This window comes from Magallana gigas, chromosome 9, assembly GCF_963853765.1.
Source record: "Magallana gigas chromosome 9, xbMagGiga1.1, whole genome shotgun sequence".
Taxonomy (NCBI): Eukaryota; Metazoa; Mollusca; class Bivalvia; order Ostreida; family Ostreidae; genus Magallana; species Magallana gigas.
The window spans coordinates 891,839-907,490 of NC_088861.1; the positions used below are offsets into that span (position 1 = coordinate 891,839).

The 15,652-nt window shown below is 34.4% G+C and overlaps 1 protein-coding gene across 1 annotated transcript in view; it reads right to left on the bottom strand.

The window, feature by feature from the left end:
- Window positions 1-525, bottom strand: part of LOC136271405 (transient receptor potential cation channel subfamily V member 5-like) — a 28,959-nt gene extending 28,434 nt beyond the window's left edge. Inside the window, exon 1 of the mRNA XM_066071384.1 lies at window positions 469-525. Coding sequence (XP_065927456.1) covers window positions 469-525 — 57 coding nt within the window. The remainder of the gene's footprint in view (window positions 1-468) is intronic.
- Between the last annotated feature and the right edge of the window lie 15,127 nt (window positions 526-15,652).

The following is a 15,652-nucleotide window of genomic DNA, read 5'->3' on the forward strand; positions in this document are numbered from 1 at the left end:
CTTTAAGATTTTTTATATAAAGAATATTGACAATTGTTTGCATATATGCATTATGTTAGAAATCTATTTGCATACTCCCCGCAAACAAAAATTGGGGGATATATAGGAATCACCTTGTCCGCCTGTCTGTGCAAAATTCGTGTCAGGTCCATATCTTTCTGTTGCAGAAACATTGGAAGTTCTTGCTTCACACATAGATTGCAATTAAAATGAGGGTGTGTCATGACCTTGTCCAAAAGTCATTTTGGCAAGGTCAAGGTCACTGGCAGAAAAAGTACAAAATCTGTGTCCGGTTCATATCCTTCTTATGGAGAAACATTGAAAGTTCTTACATCATAGAAAGATTGCTAACGACCTGAGGAAGTATCCTGGTCTTGACCTTAGAGGTTTGGGCAAGGTCTCTAACAGAAACGTACAAAATTCGTGTCGATCCATAGCTTTCTTATGGAGAAACATGGAAGACAATACCTCACACAAAGACTGCTTATGCCCTGAGGCTGTGTAATGACCTTGACTAAAATTCATTTTTGCAGGATCAAAGTTACTGGTGGAAAAAAGTGCAAAATTCGTCTCCGGTTCTTCTTATGTAAAAAACATTGGAAGTTCTTTAAAATTCACACAATGGTTGCCTATGACCAGCAAGCGTGTCATGACCTTGAACCAAGGTAATCTGGGTAAGGTCAAGGTTTAAAAATGCTTAATTCCTGCCTGAGTCATTTCTTGTATTAATGAAAATGATTAGAAGGTAAAGTAAAAATTGACACAAAGCTTGCTTGTGTCTCGCCACTTGAAATTAATTGTTAGATTCTCTTCCCCGTTCGCACCTTTAAAATGTCCCGCCCTATTGTTTTTAACCTTTTTTAGAAGAGAAAATAATTTTGTGAAAATTTTTTTAGAAAAAAAAATCGGGCTCGGTATAGCAAAAATTTAAAACATTTAATGGCTGCTTGACATGTGGATTATCGTTAAATTCCAGTCATGCTTGCTATCATAAGAATGCAACATGATAGAATGCAACATGCATGTCATCATGCATGTGCAGTAAAGTTCAAATAAAATGGAATTTAATGACTAGAAATTGGTTTGGTACTCATATTTGCATTAACAATGAAAAAAATAGAGCAGTTGTTAAATAGATATCATCCGTCAGTTTCTATAGTAGTTATACTTCCTTATACTTGAGTTATGATTTTTGTCTTAGCGGGGGTATCATTTGTGAGATTGCTCATAGTACCTCTAGTAGAAATATTCCTTAGCTTTTGAAGATAAGTGGATCCACGACAAGGACAAGGTTAATGGTAACTTAAAAGTCCCCACAGATTCTCACTAACCCGTCGTTCTTTGGTATGGGAACAATGGGGGTAGCCCAATCATTGTGCTCTACTTTACTAAGGATTCCAGCCTCCACTAAACGATCCAATTCCTTGTCCAATTGGGCCGCAGTGCGAATGGAACCGTACGAGCTTTACATAATTTTTGTGTCGCTAACTCTTTAACTTTGATCTTTGAATTGATCCGCATAAGAATACGTGTATCTGTCCAAACAGCCATCGACGCCTTTTTTCACAGTTTCTACAGCCCGATTGATTTCTGTCCTGTTTAATTTTATGTTTCTTAACTATTCTAAACCAAGCAATTTGAGTCCTTCGTTTTGTACACCATATACAAGATCAAGTTCTGCTTATGATCATTCAAGTCTGCTGTCACCGTATACACTCCAAGTAGTGCGATACTTTCACTTGAGTATGCCCTTAGGTTAATGGATGTACCCTTTAAATTGACATCTGAAACACATCTTCTTTATAATTGATATGGCTGAACCTGTATAAATGCAAGTTACATGGGTAAAATTTTTCCATTTTTGTTGGGGTGTACCTAAATTGAATTTTAAAATCCTCCTTCTTCATTTATTTTCTGTGAATACATAAATTCCTCTTTGTCATCTAGCTCATGAAATGTGGTTTTCCTGGCCTAAACTCACAAACTTCACAAAACTTTCTCAAGGCTGCAGCCTCCCCTCGTGTTGTTCACGTTTGTGGAAACGAAAATGATCCGCAATTACTAACGGTGTTAGTGCGTAGTGTTATTTAAGAATCTTTTTGATGTCCCGTAAGTCTTTTCTGCTAGTTGTTTAGGGGCTGTTAAATCTCTTAAAAGTGAGTACGTTCTGGTGCCCACGAGGCTCCGAAGCGCAGGAACTTTCTTCTCATCTTCGATATCGTTTACCAAGAAATAACTGTCTAACCTTTCTTTATATGAGTTTCAAGCGTGGGGTCAAAAGCATCAACTCTTCCAATTCGACCGGCCGTTCTCGTCGCAAATGTTATGTAGCTTCCGAATACAGATGCCACACAACAATAGATGAACACCATTTAAAAAACACAATGGGAACCATGTACGTTTAAAAACCTTATTTGTACATGTTACAAGGTTTGTGGCACAGGTGCTTAAGGTCAGAACCCACCCCTCCCCTAATTTAGACCCACGGGGTAGTTGACGCTTTTTTGTAATAGTAAAATTAATGTTCCATATCAAATATCTGAAAATTAATGGGAAAAAAACCGAATTCATATTTGAAAACCACCCGAATCTGCATATAAAAGAGGAAAAGCATGCCACTCCCCTTAGTAGCTGTGACGGAAGTAAACAACACGGTCACTTTGGTACGATAACATCCGAGAAAACCAATTTAATTTTATTGGCGAGCAAAAAATCTCCTCGGACTATATTATTACGTCACTGAAAGATGTCGACTTCCGTCACAATTACCTCTAGATTGTTTTCGGAAAACTCCTTTAACATGATATAGTACGTTAACAGAAATACATAAATTCATTTTAAAAGCATAATTCGGAAGAGATATATTTAATGCGATATTATTATCCCGTGCTTGTTAGATATATAAAGCGGATACTTGTTTTATAGTCCCAAAATGACGAATAGGTATGTAATGTAAACAAACGAGTTTAGCATCCCTTTCTTTTTTTCATGCAAGGTGTGCTATACATTAATCTTAATTTTCCGTTAATTTTTAGATATTTAAAATGGAACATTTGTGCACGATATTAATGTAATTTCTATTTAAAAAGTCGAACTACCACCGGGGTTTAAATCGGGGAGGAGGGTAATGTCCTCAAGCTCCTATGAGCTGTTGATCTTGCATGGTTAATATGTGGTCAGTTAATTTAAATTAAGTTTAAATGTGATCTGTAAAATTTATATGGAATTATTTCATGGCGTATAAACCATAATAGGTCAACCATAAACCCGGTTACGAATATATCTTACCAACTGTCTGACAATAAAATAAAACCATAAAAATCAATTGTTTATAACGTTACACGTTTCAATATGGGTACAAAACTTTGTCTAAGGTGAAATTTTTGCACCGTCGACGGTGTGAATTTTTTTTTCAATATGCCATTTATTAGACCGTTGCTTTAAAGGGGCATGGTCACGATTTTGGTCAAATTCCATTTTTATGTTTTTATTATGTACAATGCTTTAGAAATGCGATTCTAATGATCAAATAAAATTTGAGAGTCATCCGTAGAGTTATAAGCAAGACACAGGACTTACAAGTCTTGCCCTGTTTTTGTTTACAAAGCCCCAGTAAAAAATCTTTTTCCAGCTTATTTGTCTATCTTTTTTTATTTATTTTTAGCATAGATAAACAGTTCCTAACATTTAAAACATTCATTTTAGGTTTTAAACTGAAATTTTTACTTCAACGTTCAAAATGTAAACAAACGCTTTGTTTACACAGCGAGGAATTTCAAGCCCTGTAACACGCTTATAACTCAACAAATGACACTCAAATTTCTGTTGCCTGTTAATTGCCTTTCTGCAGCATTGTAAATATTAAAGTTTTGATTTGATGTATCTCACTTGTCAGGTGGGAAATTTAACTTTAGAAAATAAATTCCTACAGATATAATAATTTTTCAAAAGGAAATTTAAATTTCTTTACGGATAATTGGAATTTCCTACCGGAATGAAAGAAACTTCCTATACGAATTTTAAATACGATATGATTTGAACAAATTTAAAAATCCGATCGGTCATCCTAATTTTCCTTAGAAAAACTACATGCTTGAATTAAATTTTTCTCTTATAGAAATATAATTCCTGTATATGATTTTTAGAAAATCCTATAGGATTAACAATATTTCTTGCTGGAAAATTATTTCTCTCATAGGAATTATTATTTTCTTATAGGATTTCTATTTTTTAATGTAAATATCTCACCTATTTGGAAAGACAAAAAACAAACAAGAGTGAAGTAGTTACAGAGTATATACTCTTTAGACAATGTATTTGAATGAATGGATATTTACGGAACTGCATCCTAAGATTGAAAATGCTAAATTTGCGCTGATATAGTTATCCGGTGTAATGAGGAATAATGACCCCCGTAGAATAATGACCTTTGTTTTCTTTGTAGAAAAATGTCCCTTTTGCATAAAGAATAAGTGTCATTTTCATAAAAATGAGTTCAGTCTACACGAAGAAAGGTTACCCCTGTAGAATAATGACCCCCTTATAAATTAAAGTTTTTAGGTATTAGAACCATGCTGAAGCTAGCAGCAGCTCTTAAGCCAGTAGAAGCTAACGGCCAGTAAGGAAAATCATTAAAGTACTAAGAGCACTCGATTAATGCATCAATAATTTGTAGGAGAATTGACAACTTTGGAGGCAGTAAGGATCGCCTGGATAAGACAAATAAATGCGTCTTGTGATCAAAAGGATGATAAAACCCCTCGGAATCACATAGTGGTACCCGTACAGCCCGAATTTGAGACCTGGATATATTAGCCCTTTCGGTCTCCTGCACTGCCCTGTAATTCGTTTGAGGTATATTTTAAAGAAAAGGGTGATAACGCCCCACCATTCACCACAATATTGTTTTGAAAAGTTTTTTTTAAGATTGACAAAGTTCTGGTAAGCTGAATGAACGCATTTAAATATGATAGAAGTCCTCAGAAGCTTGTTAAAGATGTTTAGAATGTTCCTCTATTAAATGCATATGTTTCTGAGTTCGTGAGTTTAAAACCAAAGGGATATATAAACCCCTAGCTAAAATGAGCCCGAATCTCATATCAACGCTTTTAAAATATGGTATTAATTTAATTACATATATTTTTCTGGCACAACATATTGGTAAAGTAGTAAACCTTACACATTATTTTGTAGTTAATCATGGACAGTCTATATATGAATAAGTGATGCATGCATAAAACAGGGAAGTTGAATGGGGAGGGGGTATGGATGACCCCCTCCCCAGTTTTTTTTTTTATATTCAAAACAGATTTTTATCTGAAATTCTGTTTTGGGACAGTGGTAAAAATAATTGCGAAATTTGATTTAAAGATCAAAATTAAAATATACGACGCAATATATACCCACCATTGAAATAAAATAAAAAAATAAAAAAAATCATTTTTTCAGTTAGCTGTGTACTCATCCTTATAATCAGTCATACAGTTGTGTTTTTATTTAAGTTTTAAAGGATATGCTAAGAAAGCAACTTAAAAAAAATCGGACAAAGTATGTACAAAAATGAACGAAAAAAACCCCCCTATTTAAACTAAAAATGATGCATATGTTAATTCTTTCTAAGTTTACAATAAATAGACTTTTTAATTAAATCTAAAAGTCAAAAATTGCAAAACTTATTACTGTATATCAACATATCCTTGAATAAGTACATTGATATGCATGAATTATATCTATTTATAGCATTAACAGGAAAATATAAATTTCTCCAGAGTATGACTACTTTAAGAGAGGACACGACATCTCTAGGAAAACCCGCAGCTTCTATTATTAAAGTACGAGTTTTCCTTCGGGTACGGGTTCTCTTGATACCATAAGGTATACTTAAGTAAGAATAAAGCACATTCATAGATTCGTTTAAATTCAAGTCTTACATGTACATGTAGCATCTTTCATGATGCGGCCCAAGTTTTGTGCTTACAATACTAAGACATACATGTATTTTAGGCACCTTTTCCAGCTGGTCGCCGAGGTCCCAGCTAGTCACTTTTCTATTTACTGACTTAAGTCTAACAATGTGCTTAATTAATTCCTACTTAAGCACTGTCTTATACTTAAGTACCAGATACATATGTACGAACCCCCGTTTTTGCTATTCATTTTAAGTTTATATGTGTAAAAATGCAACGTGACTGTCTAGGTCGCAAATTAGTTTTTAAACTTTTTCAGACTTAATATTGTACACTGAAACTATATCTGTACCTGAAACTATTTAAAAATAAAAAATAAAAATATAGAAATTAGAAACAATGAATTACAGCAAAAACGAGATCACATATTATAAAAATTTGTACCCAATTTTTGTCTGGTATTTCGGAGATGATGGATGATATGGCTAAGTCCTTCCAATCTTCCTTTTGAATAATATGATCAATGATAACTTCAATACATGCTTCTTGGTATCCCATTATACACGTTTGCTGTTTCTGCTTCACCTACAACAATGATATCAAAATAGTGAGATAATGAACCACCTTTATGGTTGAAGCACGCACGCACGCACGCACGCACGCACGCACGCACGCACGCACGCACGCACGCACGCACGCACACACACACACACACACACACACACACACACACACACACACACACACACACACACACACACACACACACACACACACACACACACACACACACACACATCATATTACGTGGACAAGTGGTGACTAACGCGATGTTCTGTGTCTTGTTTATTGTTTGAAAAATGAAATGTTTTACATTGGAAATTACAGTAGAGAATGGATAACTTAGATGATTTATTTTTAGATCAGCTAACTCTAGTAAATGCAAAGAGTCTACACATTTTACATGTAAGACTTTTGTGAAGATTTGGTACTTCAAACAGCACCCCAAAAACACAAGGTCGGTCTAGTAGCTTAGAATATATATGACTATAAATTGATTATCTGCAAGGTTCAATTTTTTCTCCCAAAGAAAAAGGGGAGGAGTTGCTGATAAAGATTAGGAATGTCATTGGCATTAAAAAACTAACAAAAAAGAGTTCGGATTATTGGTAGGTTCACTGGCATTTGTAGGAGAAGCGTTACCAGCGGGAAGAGCATTTTGTAGGAGAATTATTGGGCACTGTATGATATTACTAAAAAAAATTTATTAAGTGTCTAAAATAAAGTTATGTTTTCTAATGTGGGTTGTATATCTAGAATCTTTTAACGACATTGCAAAATTTTCAACTGTTAACTGGTTTATGGTTGATACGCGTAATTTCTATACCCACAGTTTAGGAGCTTATGATTGTGGTGTTTTATTTGGTGATGAATGAAATTGGTTCTCTCGGCCATTAAATTGGTCCCAGGAAATGAAAAAACATATTTCCTGCAACTTGTTCCAAAAATGTTCATATAATAAACAACAAAATATCACAAAATAAGAGAGTCATGATCTTGTTGAGAGCCCTAGTACTCAAAACTTTGCAGAAAGGCATAGATATTTAATATCAGCATATTCCAGCATATTGTAACCACTTACATATTTTTTCAGATTTTTTAAAGCAATATAAGCTGAAATTTCCATGTTAAATTTTTTTTGCAAATATGTTATTTTCTACTAAAATGACCAAAAAAATATCATGGTTTTTTAATTTGTGTTAGCCTTATTTTATTTGGCGGAAAAAGTCACTTTAGAAGCCGTAATTAAAGCAAAATTGAATTATTGTCGTCTTAAGCTTGTACAACAAATGAACCGATATATATTCCTTAGAAGATACATATTTCTTTTGACAAAAATCTTATTTATCATAAAAGTTGAAGTTACATACAGACTTAGCATACTATCAGGTTTTTGCAGCAAAATAAAATTCTAGAAAATACAGATGATATTGCTTTAATCTTTAAACAAGTCTGTAGCTGTGCAGTTTGAAATTTTTTCTAAGTAATTAAGAAGGCATTGTCCTGTTCTTGTATGCATTCATTTCAAACAAAATGACATGAAGGACTTCATATCTATTGCTTTTATATCGCTTGGCAACATTTTTGGCCGGTTTCGGGCAGAAACAAGCCAGCTTAAGAAAAGATCACATTCTTATCCTCAAATGTACACGATGGCCGCATAATCACCCTTAAAAGTGACACAGTCTAGTTTTTATTTCCAAATTCAGGGAAGACAAGTCTTTGCAACAATTGTGACCAACCCCTATTGACCATTTTATCAGTTTAAATGCATACAGGTATTAACGTGATTGCGCCATTTTAGAATTTGTTAAGTGTTATCTTTCAGCTTGAGTTTCTTCATAAATATAAATGGTTGGTCGAACCCAGTGAAATCATATCTGATCAAGAAATATTGCTCAGTGGCTACAAAAGCTCTACATTGACTAGTGATACTAGAAGGCCCATTACAGATGATTTTTCATATCATATTTACTTTGCCTCAAATAACTCTTTCAGCCTATGCTACGATGCAATATCATTTCAAGATGCATATTTGTTAGCCATTTTTGCTTATCCTATAGTGAGTGAGGTGGTGCCCCTTAAGTCAGAATGAGTTAAATTACTAGAGGACCATGTTATTCTTTCTATCAAAAGCTCCAAGACTGGCCATATGTATTAGGGCTCATCAGTGAACGTCAAAAGGAATGCCCAGTCACAAACGTTCATTTCACTAGAGCAGATATTTTTGTTATGCGGCACATTATTACATCAAACAACTTCTTTGAGCATTACAGCTCTAAATCTTTGACTAAATATCAATTTCCAGTCATGCTTAACATGTGTTTATTATTTTTTTGAATGCGTTCGTCTGTTTTTAATTCCATTTCTTCCAAATAGGTGGGGAATCCATTTATTTCTCGAAAACGGCTCGGTCGATTTTTATGAAACTTTCAGATCTGAAAGCTACCCATCCGAACCTTACACCCTTATTAGTCCCCTATCGGTTTCACCGGAGGGGGCTATAGCTTTCCTCTGCGTCCGTCAGTCCGTCTGTCCGTCCGTCCGTCCGTCTGTCTGTCCCACTTCAGTTTTCCACACTTTTTTTCTTTATGCATTTGAGGAATAATATGAAACTTGCTGAACAGCTTCAAAATGTCAAACTACAGATCAAGTTTACACTTTTGTAGCGTCTGATTGACATATTTTCGAGAAAATTAATTTTTTATATTCCAATTTTTTAATGTTCGGGTTCGTTATCGGGTTCGGTGTGTACAGAATAAACGAGGCCAGTATGTAGTCAGTAATAATATCGTGTGTTACTTGTACCATTCCTTTTATAATTTCTAACAAACAAATAAATTCTGTAAAATAGTGTCAAACATTGTGTTGTAAATTTAATCGGCAGGGTTTTTTTTGTATTATTACAATCGGTTTCGTTGTCGGGTTGGGCTGTTTAACTGTTTGGTTTGATTCGGGGTACAGAAGACGGTAAGAAATGATATTGTGCATAACAGTGCATTGTTTTCACAAATTTTTACCAGCGAATACAGAATAGACTTGGCGAAATTACAGGAGATGAAATAAAGAGTATTATTTTACCTATTTTGCATATAATTTCTATATCAGCTATATAGTTTAAATTTCCTCTGTTCTTTTATCTCTGATTAAAGCATGACATCTCGTTTACAATAGCTCTGAATTAGTTGTGTGCTTGGAAGCTTTCATAGAATAATACAAATCGGTAGGGGACGTGTATTGCTTATGCAATACTCTCAGAATGCTTGTTTTAAATTGATGACGTCACTTCCAGTTTTGATATTTTGACGTTTTAGCGATTTTCAGAGGGTCGTTTTGTCCACGCATCTTCTCCTAAACCATTGAAGGCATTGAGTTGAAATTTTCAGGGATGATTGTCAGAATATTGTAGATGTGCCATTTGCATCCGATTCCGTCTGGCGCATAAAGTGCCAAAGCTCGGCAGGGATCGAAAAATGAGATGAAAAAAGAGCCGTGATTTTTTTGTAGTTTTCTGTCATTACCTTTTTACTCTGAATTATTTTTTAAGACATGTAGAACAAAAAACGTTTATACAGACAATTTCTTTCCTTTGCCGTCAAGAAAAAGGGGCTGGCCCTTAAAGTGAAGGGTTCAGAGGGCTCTAAAGTCTTTCACTGATAGCTCTTTATCTAAGAATATTTTGTTATACATTAAAGAAGGAAAACGGTTCGTTTTAAAGTTATACGCCTAGACATTTAATTAAACATTTTCTAGAATCATACGTAATTCGGGATTGAAGGGGCTAGACGTCCAATTGCACGCTCTATCATATCTCTAAACGGAGAAATATTTTGAAAAGCAATATTGAGCAAAAAATGCTCAGAATTCTGCTCTTAACATTACTCTTCCTATCAATCTTCAATATACAGCCCCAATAAGTAGACGAAAAGCTAGACCCTTAAACGTTCTTCTCCATATATCTCAAGAACTGATCATGAAAAGAAATTCTAAACACTTGAAAAACAAGATAAATTTCAAATTAAATGAGTTATCAATTCACATCCAAAGAAAGGGGATGCCTCTTTTAATTAGGGGCCTAAAGCGCTCTAAACATTATTTTCACACATAGAGTTGGTACTAATATGTAAATCCCGATTTCATTAAAATTTGATTTGTAATCTTTTTCCGATTATGCTGAAACACTAGAGAGAATTTAATAAAAAAGCCCTTATATTGACCGTCATCTTTGACAATTGATTTCATCATGTTTTTCTCAATAGAGATCATGTCAACGGCCTCAGTCTTGTAACAATTTTACAGTGTTTAGACTAATTTCGCTCTTTTAAATTTCAATTGACGTTTTAGCCATGGCCTCCAGAAAAATAATTCTTACTCGCAACGTTTCAATTTCAAATGTTTATGAAGTTTGTAGAGTTAGTTATGCTGAATACGAAACTGAAATCCGTTTGAAAATCGGACGATGCATTACAGAAATATCAGGGTTTAGAAATTTATTTTTCCGGAAATTTTGTTTCCGCGTCCTTGGTTTCAAAAATAGCGTAATGTTTAAGGTAAAATTAACTCGTACCAAAAATAATTGTTAAGTCGTACTTGAGCACATTCGGATGTTTTTTGTTAAGTCGTTCTTGAAATCAAAAAAGGTTTTTGTTGATTCGTACTTAAAATCATTTGGATTTTGTTAAGTCGTACCAGGAATAATTCGATTTTTTTTTATCTTTTTATTTTAGTTTCTCTTGTTATTGGTTTAAGAGCTCTGCTTCTTATAGGAACTTCCAGCTTTACTTCCGACATTAATGGAAGACCCATTCGTTGCATTGCAACGAGCTTTGCTCTAGTTCTTCTTTTTCTTCTAGACGTTTCTTTAAACTGTAATATCTCGCTTGTTTGTCATTATATTTTATTCAAATTTTCAGGGTTTATTGGAAATGCCAATAGCTCACTATAGCACAAAATATTGTGAAATCGCTACTTCCGGTTTTTAGTTATTCCCATTGAATATTTTTAGTGGGTATCGTGTACCTGCAAAGGCTCCGAGTTGATCCGTAGCAAGTAGTTTTAATTTACAAATCTTTAATGTAGACATCTTGAACGTTGTCCTCCTAGTTTTACATGTTTGATTAACGCACGTATACTTCTTAAAAAATTACATCGAAATTTATGTTTCAAAAAATGTTAAATTTTGCTTATATCTTTGCTCAATAACTGTTAAGTTGTAAATTTTTTCTAGACACATATAGAACAAAATTTGTGCAGAATATTTATTATTTAGCCGCGAACTCAGGAATTGTTTTAGTTTTGATTACACATAAAAGTTTATTGACTAAACGATTGGGTGTCAATTAAGAAATCGTTCAGTTATTTAATAAAAGTAATGTCATTCTTACTCTAAAGCAATATCAGACATAGATCAATTGTGGGTTTTAATTTAAAAAAAAAAAAGAACTTCTTTTTGATAGAATATTGTCATTATACTGCAAACTTTTCAAATCTTCCTGGATTCTGAGTTGTGTGTGTCTGTGCGTTGTACCTTTACGTAATCTACCCTTCGTCCACGGCCGAGGAGATCAGCCACGGCTGCACTACCTAGCGGTAAGCGGTTATCTAAATAAATACACGAGATTTGAACACCGCACACTTAGATGAACATGAACGTGTTTGAATTTATATAGCCGTAAATACAAAAACTGTTTTAATTTTATGTTATAAAAGTTCGTTCATCTTGTATTTATTTAATTAAACATTTGAGTGTAAATGAATATTTATGAACGATATTACTCCAAATCGGAAACATCGTCAGACTTAAATTAATGGTTGGTTTGTATATCTAAATTTTTTAACCCCCCCCCCCCACACACACACACACACATACACAAATATTACATGATGATCATCCCTCCTCGCACATGGCCGAGGAGATCCAGCGCGAGTCGACAAGTGATCCGCGGTCGGCTCGTGTTCTTCTACATGTACCTTATCACGTGTTCGTGTTTCATATATTGCACGGACAGAGCTATATTTTATTATGTTTTCAACTATTGTATAGGTTTAAGATGAAAAGATAAATTTATTTTACTTGTACAGTTGATTAAGCATTGATTTAAATAATACGATAGCATACAAGGTACAGTGGGGCCTCAGATATCCGGACGCCAGATAACCGGACGCTTAAGTTTACGGACGATTTTATTTGGGAACAGATTTTTTATACGTTATTTTGTCCCATTTATCCGGAATTCCGCGTTCCGGATCCGGACGGTCTGTTTTTACCACAAAACACTGATTTACTACTAATCTTGCTTCATTAAACCGGACAGTAAAATTTGATAATACCCTACTCAGTACAAAAGATTACCCCTGTCAATTACGTTTCACACCTTTTTACGTGCTTGACCCTTATGAGTAGCTTGTATAAAGGCACTGACCTCCCAAATCACTTTCAAAAATTGGAAAATTGCAAACAACCGTGTATCACACACATATCACACTTGGACACAAAGAAATTAGCTAGATTCGGCTATCATTATTGTCCGGTTAATATTTCATGCCACAATAATAAAATAAAGCAGAGATCTTTATATCTAAAAACGTTCATATAAGCAGACAACTCTAGCATGTGTTGCTATATGGTATAAAAGGCAAAAAAAACCTAGTATCAACACTGGGAGCCATTGTATACAAATACATTATCATTCATGAAAACAATAGACACATTTCAGATATCCGACGATTCACCTATCCGGACGATTGGACATGGGAACGAAAGCGTCCGGATAACTGAGGCTCCACTGTAGTTTAAAAATCAAATCAAATTATAATCTAAGTTCCATGTTTGCGATATGTGCTAGCACGATATAAGAATATCCTGAATTGAGGCATTTAATGATTATTTCAAAGAATATTCACATGAGTTTTAAACAACTTAAGATTAGATTCTATCGGTCACATATCAATCACATATTAGTCACTCTGTAGTTTTTCTTATACATGGTTGTTCGTTTCAGTGTGGAAGCGAACTCATTGTTGCGTCCTCCCGCCCCGCTGACAAGTGCTCGCGCTGGATTTTTTTAATGGTCGAAAATCATTTTTGGTGACTTCTTCTTATGTGAAACATTTTGTCATCAACGTGTTTCACTTTCCCACCCGTTTGTTTATTCGGTCAGTCTGTGTTAATTCAATTGCCTCGTGCGACCGAAAATCTTGCGTCGCTTTAGCGCACACAACTCAGAACATATGTAATTGAGTAACAGTTGGAAGGGTGCTTTTATAAACAATAAGACTATTATTCGAAGTCAATCATCTCCACATTAAAGATGTGAAATCGTAATAAATTAACCTGTTGAACACGCTAAACTTCTATAGTTATGAACAGAATAATTCATTAAGGTCTTCCGTTTCCAACGGAAGACCTTGTACTGATTCTGTTGGAAATTCTTCATTATTATTTTTCTTCTTCTTTTTCTTCTAGACGTTTCTTTAAACTGTAATATCTCGCTTGTTTGTCATTAGATTTTATTCAAATTTTCAGAGTTTATTAGCAATGACAATAGCTTACTATAGCACAAAAAAATTTGAAATCGCTACTTCCGGTTTTGAGTTATTCCCCTTTGAATATTTTTTTAGTGGGTCTCGTGTACCTGCAAAGGCTCCGAGTTGATCCGTAGCAAGTAGTTTTAATTTACAAATCCTTAATGTAGACATCTTGAACGTTGTCCTCCTTGTTTTACATGTTTGATTAACCCACGTATACTTCTTAAAAAATTACATCGAAATTAATGTTTCAAAAAATGTTAAATTTTGCTTATATCTTTGCTCAATTACTTTTTAGTTGTAAATTTTTTCTAGACACATATAGAACAAAAGTTGTGCAGAATATTAAGAGCTTTCATTTGATACCATAAAAAGGGGCTAGCCCCTAGAATGAGGGGTCTAGATCCCTTAAAAGTCTTTGCTTCATAACTCTAAAACGGTAAGTTTTTCGATATGGGCGTCGCTGCAAAAAATGTTGTTTGTGACTTTATTGATCTGATAAAACTGTTTTTGTGTTCGGGTATTGCATAATATGAGGGAAAAAGTAATACGTGTTGACCAGTACTCGCGGCAATTTGGCCAAGTTAACGAAACTCTCCCTCGCCCGCGGCCGAGAAAATCGGTCACCATCACCCCTGCGAATGTGTTTGGAATGTTTTCTTTATCGTTGCCAAGTATGTAATAAATCCAGAGGTGCTCGAATGAAAGTTCACGAGACTTCAGCAAGATTTGTTCAGTTCCTGTAAAATTTCGAGCGGAAGTATAGTGTTCGGATAATATTCTCAAAATACGTGAGTACTGGTCGTTCTTCATATCATATCTTACTTTGATTTATGTTAAAGCATGAACATCTTTTAAGATGTATGTCTTATTCCACCATCTAGCGGTTATTTATATTTAACGATAATATTCAGAACAGAGTTATCGTTCGTGTTCAACCACGTGTAGAGTGGTTGAAAATATTAACATTTGGTTGCTTAATAAAACCTAGCCATGTTTGATGCTTGTGGTGTGCAATACCATGTTTTTTTTTTTTTAAATAATGGGTGTCTGTTTTGCCATTTTCAAGGAACATTCTGCATGAAATAGTATAGTCTGTTTCACTATTGATACTGTTACTAGGTCAGGCGCGGATCGAAAATTAATCCTCAAGGGGAATCTCTACTAAGCATGTTAATTGTTGCAACAGCAGACAAAAACGATTTCTGTATTGCCACATTTATTTCTAGAACACATTTTATCCACCAATTAATGAAGATAGAGTTTAAAATCAATAAACCTCTAGATTATATTTGATTACAAGTACCTTGATTCTATGAAATAGACTATAACTACGAGGTACAATTTTTCAAGGGTCAAATAAAACCACGTGGTCTAAAATTTTAATGACAATAACATTCGCAGGGGTGACCATGGTCGCGGCTGGGCTACCTAGCGGTCAGCGGATATCTAATACACGAGAGTTGCGTCTCTCATATACGAGTTTATTTAGCCGCCAACTCAAGAATTGTTTTAGTTTTGATTACACATAAAAGTTTATCGACTAAACGATTCGGTGTCAATTAAGAAATTGTTCAGTTAATTAATAAAAGCAATGTCATTCTCAATCTAAAGCAATATTAGACATAGATCAATTGTGGGTTTTAAGTTTAAAATAC